We start from the raw sequence: 16,586 nt of genomic DNA, 5'->3' as shown, positions 1-16,586 counted from the left end.
AACTATATTAGATTAATATAATCTCACACAGACTTACAAAATAATTAGAGTCGTCATAATATAATAGGTCGATTTTGGAAACAAGGACAAACACCATGACTTTCAAATGGTCCAAGTAAATGTAATAAAAAAACTCGGAAAATAACCCCCAATTATCTGTAATCGGTTTCCCATGATAATCAAGTAGTTTTTTTATCTATATATTTGTAGGTCTATTATGTTGTGACGACACGACATACATACAAACTATCAGTAAAGTACAAGAGCCTCTGAGAAAGCGTATTTATAAACAGATATAGGTAAAAATTTTATTTGGACGCATTCACTGTTCACTAAATTTTTTTAATAAATAGTCCGCACGCTTTGGCAATTGAAGAAAATTTGGTTTTAATGAAAAACTAATTAGAATATTAGGATTCCTTCTTTTGGTTTAATTGTGGGAAGAACGCCTCTATAGGTAATATAGGGTCGTCTGTTGCTATAGTAAAGTAGTTAGGTATTCTTCTACTGCTACCTGATACAGTTTTGAACATTCCTGGATTGCTGTAATCCTTACTGGCCGCTAATGTTAAATCGGAAACGCGTTTCGATTGTTCAAACAAATGTTCTATATGATCTTGGTGTTTTTTATCTGCTATTTTCATGATAGCGCTCTCTGAACGAGACCTTTCTGATGTTATTTCACTCTTTACATCACTAAGCGAGGCATCTGTTACACTAATATCTTGTACGGATTCCCCCGTCTCTGAATCTTTAATCTTTTTACGTAAAGGTCTTCTGCTGTAAGCTGAGGTACTGGACGTTTCAGTAGTGTCTTCCGTAGGGCGAGGTCTTCGCGAACCGTTTCGAATTCGTGATGATATTTTTTGTGTTGTGGATTCACTTTCAATAGTGGTCTGTCTCTGTCTACCTGCCTGGCGTGTGGAATGTATCTCTCTTTCTAGCTGCTCGTTATTTTCAGTTCTATTATGTCTGTGCCTAGGATCTTTGGGTGTGAATCGTTTTCTATCTGTGGCATTATCGTTATCGTTACTCAAGTTTTCCGTGTATGGAACTTTTCTTTGAGCGTATCTTAACCTAGGCGTATTTTCAACAGTTTTTTCTGTAGTGCTAGTAGTACTGCTAAGTCTATTCCTGTAGTCTTTAACGTTAAACTTGGGTCGATCAAGTTTGTTCTTTGGTCTTAACCTTTTCCCTACTGTTCGTGTCGTAGTTTCTGGTCGGGCTGTTGTGGTTGCATCGAAAGCAAAGTCGTTGTTCTCTTTTAATACATCCGTGGTGGTTTCTTTGATTTCAACAGGTTTAACATCTCTATGGAATGAAAATTCCTTATGTATTTCATCTGAACTCTTGAGTGAGTCAGTTAAGCTGACAGATACATCGCTGGTGGGCGTATCTTTCTCGTCCTGCTTGTGAGTGTAGTCCGGCACCTCGCTGGATTTATATTCATAAATACTTGACGTTAATTTCATTAATTGGGGTCGGGACGATATCTTCATAATCGGTGATTCTTTGACTGTATCAGGTTCTCGGTATGCAACTGTTGTTGTTTCAAATTTTTCAGCTGGCGTGGTCAGTGGTCGCCGGTAAGCGATCTTCCTTCTTACAACAGACGGTACAGTTGGCGATATGGTGGGCAAGGCGCTTGTTGTTAAATCTGTGGTCACACTCGGTGTTGTTTGACCTTGCTCTTGTTTAGATGGTCTGACTCGAGGTCTTATTGTATAAACTTCTTCTGTAACTGTGGTGGTTAGCGTCGGTTCAGACGACGGTTGTTCATATCTACGAGTGGTAGTTTCTTCCTTGTTTTGGTTGTTACGATTGCCATTAGCGAAGCCAGGACGGCGTCTACGTATTTTATTCCTTTTACGTATCCTATCTTTGTCCAATGGTTCAGGAGTGCTCGGACGTTTGAAGTGTTTATTCGGAGGCAGCGTCGGTAGAGCCTCTATTGGTACATTAATGTCATTGTTAGTGCTTTGACTAGTGGTTACATCAGGTTGGACCAGTTTAGACGCTTCGGTTGGTTTCTTTGTTCGTCTAGCGTACGTATGATCACCGTACGAAGGTGTGGATACTTTGTAGTAGTAGTCTTTTAGTTTATTCCTGTTAATCGGCTCGAATTCATCCTCCGATGGCTTTCTACTTTGTGTTTCGACTTGACCGTCGTAGCTCAAAGAGTTTTCATAGCCTTTCTCGCTTTCGGTGACGATGACGAATTCGTCAGTGACATCAGGATAGGGCGTCGTAGTCGTCTGACGGAAAACTGCATCGAAGGTTTCTTGCTTAAGTGCTGATTCTTCACTCGCCTTTAGATTGTTTCGATTTGTTTCAGGTGACGACATCCACGGAGATGAGTGAGTAATGATGTCTTCGTGATTTTCAGTGACTTCATAATGACCTTGATTAGATATTTTAGAGGGAGTCTCTTGAAGCTGTGTTTTTGGCGGATCGGCGTATTTCTGTGCATTTTGCTGATTTACACCAGCGGCTATGTTATCGTGAATAATATTCTTTTTATTTTCATATTTGTAGTTTAGATTTTGTTGACTTTGGTAGTTTTGTATTTGTGCATTTTGTTGATTTTGATTGTTATGAATTGGTACATTATGTTGTGTGGTATAGTAGAAACTATTCGGCAGCGTCGTCGTCTGACTTACAGGGTTGTATGTTGTTATTTTGTTGAAATCTAAACTTTGGTACGGTTTTATAAAGGGATCCTGGGGGCTTGGTTTGAATATTCCTTTGCCGTTCGCATTTGGGTCTATCTTTGGATGGTTGGAAACTTTGGTTTGTGGCGTTGGTATATTTCTGAAATCGTTAACAGTCGTGCCGAATTGGTATTGGTTTTGTATCGTCTGTAGTTTCGGTGTAGTGACCGAGAATAGGCTCGGAGTAGATTTGAAATTGTTATTTGACGTGTAGCTGAACGAGTTGAATATGGTCTGTTTAGTTGGCTGAGGTGATACGTATGATTTTGTAGTTGGATAAGCGGGTTCCCTTGCTTTAACTGATTGCACGCCAAAAGATCCGAAAGATCCTGAAAAGATAGTAATGAATTAAGAATGAAAAGGTTACACATACTTTTAAGTATTAGATTGAAATAGATAAGTAGGTTTTAATTATTATTATAATTATTCTTTAACAAGTATATTGTAAAGTAGGTTTTAATGGAACAAGAAAATGTTTGTGAATGTAATATTTAGCATTACCTAATAAGCTTGATGGCAGGGCGCTGTCCTGGAAAGCATAGTTGGCGAGCGGGCTAATACTGTGGTACCCGGAGAACGTCTGCTGTTGCGCGGTCTTCACCTCCTGTTGCTGGCTCGTAGTATCCGGCAGTTGGTATACTTCGGGCTTGTAGATTTCGGTGACAGTCTGTGGCCTCTTGCCGCCTTCTATTGGCCTTCCGTACGAATCTATTGGGTTCGAGTACAAGTCTAATGGTTTCTGCGTTTGATACTGGCCGAAGTGTATCGGCTGGATACTTGTCAACTGCTGCAAGAGATTGTTATTTGTAGGCTGCTTATGTTTATTCGGGTGTTTCTGTTGGGGACGCTGTGCGAACTGATTATGTGAGTTCCTTACGACGTAACTATCTAAGGGGTAAGTTTGGAAGTATTTGAAATGTGATAGCCCGTTGTTCGGTAGGGCGAAAGGATTGAGGTAGGAGTTTATTGGTTGGTTGCCAGGAGCGGCGGGTGGCGCCGAAACCGTCCTGTGGGTAGTCGGTCGGTAGGACTGCGCGATCGATGTTAGTTTGGCGGCGTCTCTTGTAGCAACCGGACGTGCCGATGAAGGGTACAAGTCATATACGGGCAGCTTGTACTGTGGCGCGTGAAGTGGAGCGGTGCCAAATGATCCGTATACGAGACCGTTAGAGCTCACTACTGGTCTCCAACCGCTTTTCGAAACTGGTAGTGCCTGTAACAAGGTAATCAATAAAAATTTGCTACAAAAAGGCGCTGATAGAGGAGCTGATAAAGTATTTGCTCATTTTGACATTCTAATATAAAATTGTATCATACTCCATGAGATGCTGCGCGTCGATGATGTTTCTGGCAGCCCCCAGTCAGCAACAGAAGCTGTAGAGTCGCCGCGCACAGCCACAGCTCGACACCTGGAATTAACCATACATATTTGATTAATAAATTAAAAACACAAGAAACATTTTTGATTAATATTTTAAATTAAAATCATTAACCAAGTAGCTAGAATATTAAATTAAAACATGCTTCTGTTCCATTCAATGCGACAATCGCTTTATAACGACTTAATTGAAGTAATTTAATCGACACGTTTGTTGTTTTCACTCGATTTAGATATAAATATATTGTTATTACTTTCTTTATTTTATACTAGCGGTCGTCCGCTTAAGTTACTCTTCTATATATCACCTAGCTTAAGACACAGACAAACATCTTAATTATTGTATTTCCGACAGTGAGCAACGCAAATGCGTGTGTGCAACGCAATGCGAATGTTTATATGTATGGATGGATGTTTGTTTGAAGGTACCTCCGGAACGGCTAAAAAGTTCTTGATGAAATTTAGCACAGATGTAGAACGTAATCAGGAAGAACAAATAGGCTGCTTATAAAGTTTTTTTTAGTCCCGCGTGGACGGAACCGAGGACGACAGCTACAGTATTGTTATAAATTTAGAAAAACAAATGCGAAGCCCACGACTCCATCCGACCGAATTAACTTATTTAGTAGACTATCTGTTCTTCTAGACTTTGTTCTACATCTATGCCAAATTTCAGTAAGATCCGTTGAACCGTTCTGGGTATACCTTCTAACCAGAGCTGGGCATTAACTCGTTAATCCGTTAATCGTTAATTAACGAAGTTAACATTTTGCTTAACGGATTAACTTTTAAGTTAACTTCAAAAAGTGTTAACGCTTTTGTTAACTTCCGTTAAACTCAACTTCCGTTAATAAAAGTCCGTTAATCGTTAAATTAGAAACTTGGAGACGAGCTGTCATTTTGTTTAAATTACGTGCCACGCCACGCTCGCAAGTTCAACTATGTTGGGCGACTGTCGGCGACTCGAATGGTGAACCAACGAGTTGATAATTGATATATGTGAAGTTCGCGTTCAAGTGTGATGCATCAGAGCGTCCGGGAAAGACGTGACCAACAGGACCAAAACAAAAGAAGGTTCGAAATAGTATATTTCATTACGAGTATATAAAAGCATGAGTATGTAATAGCCCACATTCCGAACGCTCTTCGCCCCTGCATTACGCCACTTTTTGAGCAACTGTATTAAAACACTTTATACTCGTGCCTTCTCTTTTCCAACTGAAAAAATGATGTCTATTAAAAAGAAAAAACCAACCACGAAGTTTTTACAAAAAAAAAAAATCATTTAAGTTTTTATGATTCATGCAAATATTTCTAAAAAGAAGCTCCTAATTTGTTACAATATCAGATTTAATGATTTGATTCAATGAATTAGGTTAGGTTTCATTTTATTTCATCTCATTAAATTTCATTTTCATTTCATATCAATAAAAATAATCTACTGAAACCTTGGCTGTTTGGGCATGGTTCCCTTTGCCTACCCAGAATGGGCGAAGAAAACAAAAAAATCTTTGTTTGTATTCTTTTACGGTTGGCGCCATTTTCCAAATATTTTAGTTAGTTGAGTTTATTGTGTTTTTAGCCGACTTCAAAAAGAAGGAGGTTATCAATTCGACTGTATTTTTTTTATTATTCTATTAAATTGCTTAATTTTTTCGCAACCGTATTAAAATAGTTGTAAAGACACGTGCGGAACTGTCATTACAACTGGCTCCTACTGTCAACCCTCACCTTCGGCTGCGCCTCGGCTCGGGTAGACATTTGTCGGAACTCTTTGCAATGACAGGCTTTCTGCAATCGTAATGAAATATACTATAATGCATTCATACTTATCTCTAATACTAATGTGTTATAGAATGTACAGTCAAATTACTATTTTAAACAAGTGTCGCCACAATAAGTGCGAAATTAGTATGTATAATTTTGGTATGGTTAACTGTTAACGATTAACTTTAACTTGCGTTAAATTTTCGAGAATTTAACGCTTTAACGATTAACGAAGTTAATTTTTTAATTAACGGATTAACGATTAACGAAGTTAACTTTTCGATTAACTGTGCCCACCTGTGCTTCTAACAAACACCCATGCAAATAACCAAACATTCCCATTTATTAGTAAGAAGTAAGATGAGTTGTACTGATTCTGATTCTAAGAGCTAAGGCAAAGTCTGTAGGAGTTTGTTAAGTTAATATGTTTCTGTCACATAAATAGTTCCTTACGATTGACGGTGATGTATGAAAGTCGCACGGCACATTGAATTGCCGGTTGTTAGTTGTCAACTGCAATTTGTAATATACCTCATGCGAAAGTGAAATTCAACCGTTGTCACTTAAAAACATAATAACGATGCCCGTGGGAACTGAGGTAACAAACAGTCCCAATGTTTTGTCATTATATACTTCCGACTCCTTGATTGTTATGTATCTGTGATTGTTACATACATAAACGTACCATATATTTGATATTTTCAAACAGTGATGGAAAATACAGAACATGGCCACGAGGCCGTGTCGCAAAAATGTACCGTGGAGCAAGTTAAAATTAGCTATGATCACTATGGTACCCTCCTGAACAGCTGTTGGACTGCGGTTGCCTCTTTGCTGTTCACGTGGTTGTGGGGTCGGGAGAACCTCGCGCATCCAACGTGACCAAAAATGATCCGCTAACCTCAATGCTTTCCTGTTAGTATTTTACTTTTTTAAAGTACGGTTTTGACGTAAAAGATTAGGTAACTTTAACCTCTAGTTCTATTAAGTCTTACCTTTAAAGTTATACTACGCAAGAAAAACAATTATAACCGTGTACTTTAATTCAATTAAAATGTCTACGAAATGTAGTATAGTGGTCATATGTCTTAAACTCTACATATGAATACATGTATACATATGTAGAGTTTAATAAATAGAGTATAATAAATACTGGATGTCTATTGGTATTGTAGACTTTTCGTAATTATATAAATAGAGGTATCTCTTTAAAAAAATAAAGAAATAAAAAAGAAAGCTGACCTGACATACACTGGGATTTAAACTATTTTTTATAGGAGAGAAGGACAAATGAGTAGCGAATCGCTTTTTATTAATTTATCCGATGCCGATGAACATCCGCAACATCATAAGAATCGCAGATGCGTGCAGCCATTAAGCGAAGTGTACGCTCTTTTCTTGAATGCCCTTAAGTGATTACTGTTTAAATATACTTCTAAGGACAAAGTTATCCACAACGCAACTGTACGAGATAGGAAGTTATGCGAAAATCTTGTAATAAAATACCAAGCATCAAGAAGGTGTCGATGGAACTTGGCGCTCTGCTAGCAAGACAGAATTAGAATAAAACAAACTCAAAATTAAATAACGCACAGTCAATCTATGTGCGTTAGTTGTTCTCATACGGATGTGGAAGTAAATAAACTATACAAAAACTCGGTCGGACAGGTTTTAGTATCTAGAGCGTGTCAGAGTATCGGCTGACCGAGACGGAGGCGGCGCACGATTTTTATTCCCACGATTGCTTGCAGAATCGCTTATTAAAGTCCTTTTTTTATCGTAATAATTTAATTAAATATAAAAAAGTAATTTCCCTTTCCTTTATTGATAATATTTCTTTATAATGTGAAAGACACGTGGGAATTTTTAAATGTAGATTACAGATCAATTTGCTTCAACACATTATAGGTATATCGATTGCCTTAGCTTATAGTTCTCTGCTGTTAGACATCGCCAAGTTCATAGATCCAACCATTCAATGGACATTTTTAATTACTCACCGTGACGCTATATAAAAATGAAGTAAAATTAGTTAGATGGTTCAGAAATTTGTTTTTAAGGCCATGTAGGCATTCGTAAACATTAGATGTAATTGCGTTGTTTTTATCCTTTATCGATTTATAAATAGACTTTATCATATCAAAAATAGAGCTTCCTCCAATAGGATTTAGTTTTGAAATAGCATTAAAAAGTTTGCCATCTTATATAATCACACTCATAAAGTACCATTAGAAATTAAGGTTCCGTAATTTATAACAATAATATGTACGTTATCACTTTCTAGTGATACGTGCTTCGTCCTACGTGACGTCCCATACCATAGAGTTATGGTCACCATACACTCTGTGAATATTTATTATGGAACCCGGACTTTTCGGTTACGAAAGTTGCCTAATTGTGAGTATATGCGTAATGCTGATCGGACATTGTTTAACGCACTTCGTGTCCCATGCCTGTAATATCTCATATTAATTATTAAACGTACTTTATTAGTACAATCATGTGAAAACCTAATATTGTAATTTTTACAGGACGATCGATTACTAGATGTTAATAAATGAACAAAGTAATCTTTCCTCTTATAAAAATATACGAAGGAGCAATAAAATAGATGCTTATTTTTACATGAAATCGTAATTAATTTAATCAAATTAAATCGGTGGTGTTTGGATTCGAATTAGCATAATTTATTATGCAATAAGTAATAAAACACGTTATATTTGTTATACTTTTGCATGTCGCAATGCAGTCGAATTATGACCGCGTGTTACTTTTAAGGTATGCTTTTATGACAGCAGTTAGTAATAAAGTCATAATAAGATATCCTATTTAGTTGACAGTTATGTTGCAGTGAAAGTGAAATTCATTGACAAATATAACTATACTTCTAAAGGAAGCCTTAGTCATAAATAAATAGCAATCTTTTTAACTAGTTAAAAATAAATATAATACAATGTAGGGTGTTTACCGTTGGGCCGATCAGCCTACCGATCAATACAGTGGGGACTTTTTCCCCTTTGGGCCTATTAAATCTATAGAATCAACGACCTGTACGTTTACAATGTTATTTCTAGATTCTTCTAAATTTAAACATACACAACGCAAAGCCTCGAACGTGAAACAGATTGTAATATTTTTTTCTTTACGACTATTTGTGTCAAATAGTAAAAGCTGTTGCCAGTTGGATTAATAATGTATTTAATAGTGTCTAAGCAGCGTCCGTGTGTACCGACCTCTTTGGTGAAGAGCCAGTAGCGAGAGTTATAATCCGAACAACTTTTCAATTGAATAATAATTACAGCTTAGCGATAAAAGTAGGTAATAAGGTTCATACAAATTATTTATCGTATTTGGGTCTGTGTGGCGAGAGTTACTTTAAGCTATAATAGCCTATTAGATAGGTACTTAGGATTTCTAGAACAGACTTTTAAATTAATTATAATTTGATTGATGCTGGTCGCATTGAATTTTGTCAGAAATCTGGAAGTTAAAGAAAAAAAAATTACTATAGACGTACTTAAATCACTATTTGATCTCAATAACAGCGCTTCACTCACAGGTCACTATTTTATTACAATTCGTATAATAAAAATTCGTGTGTGTACAAACACTTATTGGTGACATGGTGCACAGGAGCTGCGCACGCGCCGTGCCGCTGCGCCGCCGACCGTGTCGGGTTTCACTCGAGCTATTCGCCGCGAGAAACCAACAGATACATTTTTATGCTCTTATCTCGCTCGAGAGAGCACGCGCACAGGCGAATATGGCCAGGGGAATAAGTAACGGGATCATATACTACTACTAATTATTTATTTTATTATAGAAAACAGACCGAACACTTCGTAAAGCTCGGAAACTCTGAAAGCGTTAATATATGTAGCCTTATGGTACGTGATACTTTGACGTAACCTTAGTTTTTTTTTTGTTGTCAACCAAGATGAAATGGTTAAAAGAAAAATAAGTTATTTCAACAATCTGTTTATATTTTCAAATTGAAAAAGGCTTTTTGATGTTGTGCTAGATTTAGTTGCTGGCAAATAATCTGTGTGATGTTAGTTGTTGGATTGCAACAGAAAACTTACATGTATTGTTATAGCAAGCGTTGTAGAGCGTGCAAGCGGGCAATATGGTATACTGTCACTGGCACATAATGTACGTTCATGCGAATCATTGGTTGAACAGAGAAATTTCTTCACGCTTGTTTTGAAAATCACCTGATATCATTTTAATTTCAGTATCTAGATATAATTATTGAGTTTACTTTTACTTTAAAATTATAGTTGTTTAATTTTATAATATTTGTTCTAACAATAATAATAGCGTCTGGGAGAGTACTTATGAATATAAAATTGTTCACGATAAAGTTATTGAAAAACTAAGATTAGATTTAATACTTATGGCAATGTATATTTAAATTGTTTTTCTTTAATGTACTAGTTTTCTGTTTCTAATAGTGTCGCATAGAACAGTATTTGTTATTGCGGTTAAAATAATCGCACCAATTTTCAGACTATCGGTTCGGGCAAGTTGTCGAATGCTCACTATTTCGTTTTACATTTCTTTTGAAATACAGCAATTGAAAATTTTATACGAATAAATGTTTTATTCATGATAGCTTACAACGTAACATCATCATCATCATCATCAACCTGTCATTATCCCTATGGAGGGTTGGCACAGTATGTACTACTCCTCCATACATATCAGCAGTCATATCTAAATTTACACCTTTCTTACGCATATCCTTTTTCAGACAATCCATCCATACTTTCTTTGGTTTTCCTCTACCTTTATAGCCATCCACTTTCAATCAAACAACGTAATTCAATAGCTTATAACGTAACGTAAATTTTAAACTTTGAACCCAATCCTAACTTTTATGTATTTATTTATGTAAATACCCATACTATGTAAAGGATTATTTTAATATAATACATTCGCAAATTTTCAACAATCTATTAGAAATGTGGCAATTTGTTATATAATTTTTCAATAGATATCGTGAGCTGTTTATGATATGCCCTGAATTTATTAAATGGCCGTATATTTTATATAACATATTGCATTTCGACTCTACATCTGCTTTAAGTAAAAGAAAGTCTAAGCGAAACATGATATTATTTACATACAAATAGTAATAAATTGATATACCACAACTTTTTTTGACGATTTTAATACTAGATCGTGGGTAGGTATGTGTAATAACTAATATTAATATTAATAAAGAGAAAATATTTGACTGTTTGTTTGTAAATTCTTTCACTGTTGGGAACCTACACTATCCCCGGGTGACATATGCTTTATTTATTACTAGATTTATTTTAATTCCGCGTAGACGAAGTCGCGGACAACTGCTTGTTTAATCATAAATATATGCGTACTTAATGTTCAACCGAACATGTCGAAAACTTCCTTGATCAATAAAACAGAACAAAATGTTCCCACAATATTGTATGTCTGATTTGTTTGCCATTGTTGGACTTTTTTATTTAAAAACAAAATATGATCTGTTTAACGCGGTGTTGTGGGAAGTTTATTGTGCGTATGAGAAAAGACGATAATAAATGTGATGCAATGTCATGTCAATAAAAAAAACATAGTGATATTAACACAAGGTTGTCAACCACTGGATTCTAGTAATAACACTTCCTACAGAGTACAAAAAATAAACTCTTTCTTATTTTCTCCTAATCAGCATACCGGATACTAAATGGTTTATGTTATATACGTATTGTAGTTACGTTATAATATTTAAAGATAGAATAAAAAAGAGTAAAGGCGAGGTTTGTTTTATTCACCGTTTTGGCTCTGTTACTGAAAATAATAAACGAAATAAATGTAAAATTATTCTAATGAAAAGATTTGCTTTTAATTATTTTAAAATTTTGTTATCACAACACACAAATAAATAAATAAATAAATACATAATTGAAAAAGAATTATAAATTGTTCATTCTAAGAAATTTTAAATAACCGTATCTAAAAATCCCAAGCGTTGATGTCTTTTGTTTTAGTGCTTAATCGTAGTTTATTAGACATCAACGATTGGAAAACCGATAACTAATTATCAGTCTTTGAGTGCGACAGGAAGTTATTTTAAATAGTAAGAATGGATGAACATAAGAGAAAAGTAAAATCAATAGAGAAAAGACCCCGAAGAGAATCATAGAAAGTAAAAATCGATGTAATATTTATGAGTAAGATAATCCACTTTGTAAAGTATAACAATAAGCAAATAGTGTGAATATATTCGAGTATCGTTCTGAGGTCGATTACCATTCCGTGCCCGTGACCTTACCGTCTGAGTTGGCTGCGTCACCACTTTCCTTGCTACGCGATGTGTTTACTTTACACGGATCGTGTGGACACTTTCTTTAGATTTGATATAGTAACGTTTAAAACATATTTCACTGTAACGATAAAAAAGCAAGCTTATTCCTTCAGGAGAGTTAAAGTTTAACTTAAATAAGTGTAAATTCAAGTTTGAAAATGGACTCGAAAGAATAGATATTCCTTTACATAACTTTACGAAATTATTGGAAGAGAAGTAATAATGAAAAAGGTTATAACAAACTAGAGGTTGGTGCTTGTCATAGCATAATTCGATTTTAGTTTTACTTTCTTAAAAAAAAAAAACTTTAATATATTGATGATTTATTAGTCATTTTTTAAATTTTTTTTATAATGAGTCATACATGTCAAATACATAGGCTAAGTGAAATCATTTTACGATTAACAGTCAAACAAAAGTTAAACGGAAAGCAAACGCCTTTCGAATCATTCCTAATATGATTGACGTTTCAATAGGAATGTTAAAAAGAGTAATCACTCTTACGAAGATTTCATAGATGATTCTAAAAATATTTTTAGTAAGGAGTTCTAAGGTTATTGACCTGACTGATTAAATACATAACCGTAGGTTTCCACTATCAAAACTTTCGTTTATAAAACCCATGGTACCTCTCATTTTCTTTTGTATAAATACAACGGCAATAAATTTATTTTTTAAGTTTTTCGACGATGCAAACAGTAACTGCATAATTAATTAATTAATTAATTAACAGTAATACTGTGATGTAAGTCTGTAATTATAATTAAATCTTTGAAACAGGAACAAGATATTACAATGCATTAATATCAAAGTTGCATAAAATGCGTGATGCATGATTACAGTAAACCGATTACGAAATATTCCCTCACTTTTTTTACAATGAAAGCTGATTAAACATAGAATTTAGTCTGTTTACACTAATTATCTTATTTTTGGTATACTCAGTGAAAGAAAAATTATTCCTTATTAGGGAATATACTAGTCAATATACTGAAACGTTTGACAAATACATTAATTTTTTTTATAATATTAATATTCAAAATAAAAGCTCTATTTTTACGGCTAAACTAAAAAAAATATCAACTGATATCTATCTCTATATATATAAAAGAAAGTCGTGTTAGTTACACTATTTATAACTCAAGAACGGCTGAATCGATTTGACTGAAAATTGGTGGGCAGATAGCTTAGAACCAGGAAACGGACATAGGATAATTTTTACCCCGTTTTCTATTTTAAATTCCGCGCGGACGGAGTCGCGGGTAAAAGCTAGTTTAAAATATTTATTCATTCTGACCTCATAAATGTTAGGAAAACATACATAGTTTTGTTGCGCGAACTATTTTAAATTTAAGTACTTTTTATTACCATTTTAGTCGAACAACGAATAAAGAATTTTAATTTAATTTAATTTAATTTTAGTCGAACTAAAATAGTCTACACTAAGCGTAAAGTAATGACCAAGTTGTAATGGAGTTTATGCTAACGAAAGTAAGACAGTCGAAAGAAAGTTTATCTTATTTAAATACAGTAACTTATTTATTACTTAGGTTATTGCAACAACACTCGTAGGGGATATTTATTTCATAGTGAACCTGTGATATTCTACCTTTATCTTTAAATGTTATGTAACTTAGGACACTTAACTTACACATTGTTAGTGCAGACAAGAACCAAACCTAAGGGTCGCCGCACAAGGACCACACGCGACAGCCACAAACGTCGCTACAAGAAGCGAGCAGCGACGATTTGTGGCGGCAATTGACATCATCCGTGTGCAACGAGTGCAAATGATAGGAAACATGACGGTGGCAGCGTTTTGTGGCTGTGACGTTTGGCCCATGTGCGGCAACCCTTAGGGTTTATCAATTAAAATATGTTTTTTTCAGCAAAATTTTTATAGGTTCCATTGAATATATAAGGTGCGTTATCCACAATAAGCGTTTTTAAAATTAATTATTAAAAAAAAAGCTTCAGCAGTAAGTGCTAAGACTGTTTATGTTTAATTAAATAGTATTTTCAACGAACGTTACGCTATTGCTTATTATTGGCATGCAGTGGACATGTGTAATTAGAAAGTTTAAATAGTATGGACACGATCAATTTTAAAGACGTTTCACGTTCACAGTCAAGGACGTTTATTTCCTACCCATTGAAGAAATATCATTAGACAATTCAACACAATTAGGCTCATAGCTTGTACCAACATGCTTGCAAGCGTGCTTTTCGGTTTTACAGTGAGTTTTCGGTACGCTCTTCGATCCGCTAAGTGGGAAGCGAATTTAATTCTTTGACAGCAAACATAAGCCAATTCATTTTCTTTCAGTGTTACTGTGCCTATGGCAACTAATTATCACTTACAGGACAGTAAACTAAAAAGCTTCAATGGTCAATGAAATTATAGTAAACACATTTCTTCTTTCAGACGCAAAAAAATCGAAATGTGATTTATATTTTTGTTTACGAATACTTTATGCGTATCTAGTTCGTTATGCAATAATCAATCGATACAATTTTACGGTATTTGATGTTTTTTGCGTTTCAGTTGTAGCAATAAAATGTACGTTTGCTTCCGTTTGTATAACTCAATTAATTTCCTACAAGCACGTGATGGCTCACTTAACAAGCTGTGGTTGCACAAAACATGTTATAGCTTATAGCCAAATATATTCTAGAATTTTTATGTGTTAACTGTAAAATTTAAGGTAAAATAGAACACTAACAGAGTGGAAACATAGCCTTCTTACCTTCGGAGAAAATATTTAATTATAACTTATACTACTTGGGTGATTATTTAAATACGTCCTGGGAGTGTTTCGGAATCTCTGTGTGATTCCACTAGTGAACTATAATATACCTAACAAATGCACTTGTGATTTTGCGGAGAAAATTGTTCAAGAAACTGTTGAAATTAGAAAAAAATATGGGGAAGAAATTTCTGTTTGTCCGAAGTGTTTTATTGAAACTTATGTCACTAACAAGATGGGAACAATAAAGAAATATTTAGTCACGACTTTGCGTTAGTAAAGTAATAATTTTGTTTGCTAAGAGTTTTTTTTACAATAGATTTTAATTCGTGTCTCAGTTATCAAGTATAATGGAAGTGAAATTGCTATTAATCGATGATGTTTCACTTTCTATTTATCTTAGTAAAATTATTTTAGGGCACGATGATTATTCAAATATCAACAAGTATATAAATTTAATTCTTCGAATAATTTGCATTGTCATGCCTTTTCTCTCTCTCTTTTTAAAGAGTATAAAAGGTAAATATTCTTTTAAAATATAAAAGTAACTTAAGATGATGGATTCAAACAAATGTTGCCAAAAATATATATATTTGACATAATAATAAAAATTCTGATGAAGAATGTGAGATTTATTTAAGACAATAATAGAGTTGACTAGAACGTAATATAGAATCTTCTAGAAAACCGATCCTTGATATATGTATCAGTAGAAATCAAAGTAAAAAGCGGATCGCCAGCCGACTTTTTCCTAAACAGGTACGAGAGCGATCGTGTGCACTATGCTTAACATTTGCTGAACGCACCACTTAGTAATAACGGTGGACTTAGATTGCTAATTGATTTATGTATACTGTACTAATTTATAAACTTTCTTTCCAGCATATAGCATTTTGAAAATTTATATTTTCAAAGAATAATTGGATTTATGTCTACGTGAATTTAAAGAAGTAATCACAAATAATGATAAATTAACGTAATTATAAAATGTTCGAGCAAAGGCTGCTTCTGTATGAAAGATAATTTTTTGTCCAGATATTTATTATATAAAAATTAAATATAAAACTTACTGTTCATTCTTAATCTATTTATCGTCCTCACAATTAGCATTACGGTCACAATATAAAGGCGTGTACACACTGCAGCATCACTATCACAAAACTGAATGTATTGTCTGGCGCGGACCTAATTTAGATCGTACTTTAACGAGCGCGTGCTGTGTTGCACGACTGAACACTGCTGAGTGAGGACTGAACGTTGGCCGCTTTGCAGCGACTGTTTACCAAGACCGTGGAGGGTGGGTGTGCGAAATACTGCCGGAAAATTTGTAGCAACCATAATGGTTGTGAAGTGTGACGTCATATTTGCAATCCAAAAGTATGGCTGTAATAAAATATCCTTTGGTAGTGGACGATTGAATTAATTGTGGTTCATTAAAATAACTAATTGATAACTTAATATCAGAAATTTATTTTATTTATCTGTGCAGTGAATAACGCGGAAACTAAGTAAATTTCTATTGTTTTACTTATACATACTCACAAACTTACAATACCATATTATGTAATATGTCTCAGTAGTCCTGTGTGATATATCTGCAATTTGAATCCAAACTTGTTTGTTGTTTGTATCAAAAGATCTTTTTTCTTAAT

At 34.5% G+C, this 16,586-nt stretch overlaps 1 protein-coding gene across 1 annotated transcript; it reads right to left on the bottom strand.

Moving 5' to 3' along the window:
- Positions 1-188: 188 nt before the first annotated feature.
- Positions 189-16,231, bottom strand: LOC123721776. Its single transcript, XM_045681472.1, has 4 exons — positions 16,005-16,231; positions 4,029-4,120; positions 3,213-3,924; positions 189-3,040 (listed from the first exon to the last, which is right to left on the bottom strand). The coding sequence occupies exons 1-4, from the start codon at positions 16,042-16,044 to the stop codon at positions 411-413; spliced, it is 3,474 nt and encodes a 1,157-aa protein (XP_045537428.1). The 5' UTR covers positions 16,045-16,231; the 3' UTR covers positions 189-410.
- Positions 16,232-16,586: the final 355 nt, after the last annotated feature.

Source organism: Papilio machaon, chromosome 16 (assembly GCF_912999745.1).
Source record: "Papilio machaon chromosome 16, ilPapMach1.1, whole genome shotgun sequence".
NCBI lineage: Eukaryota > Metazoa > Arthropoda > Insecta > Lepidoptera > Papilionidae > Papilio > Papilio machaon.
This window is presented reverse-complemented; position numbering and strand designations above follow the sequence as displayed.

Bases quoted from the DNA above. Each gene is read 5' to 3' on its own strand.
- LOC123721776 (XM_045681472.1), bottom strand. From the start codon at position 16,044: ATGCTAATTGTGAGGACGATAAATAGATTAAGAATGAACA. The intron at 3,925-4,028 runs GTATGATACAAT...ACCTTGTTACAG, and splicing joins GACGCGCAGCATCTCATGGA to GCACTACCAGTTTCGAAAAG. The intron at 3,041-3,212 runs GTAATGCTAAAT...CTATCTTTTCAG, and splicing joins CCTGCCATCAAGCTTATTAG to GATCTTTCGGATCTTTTGGC.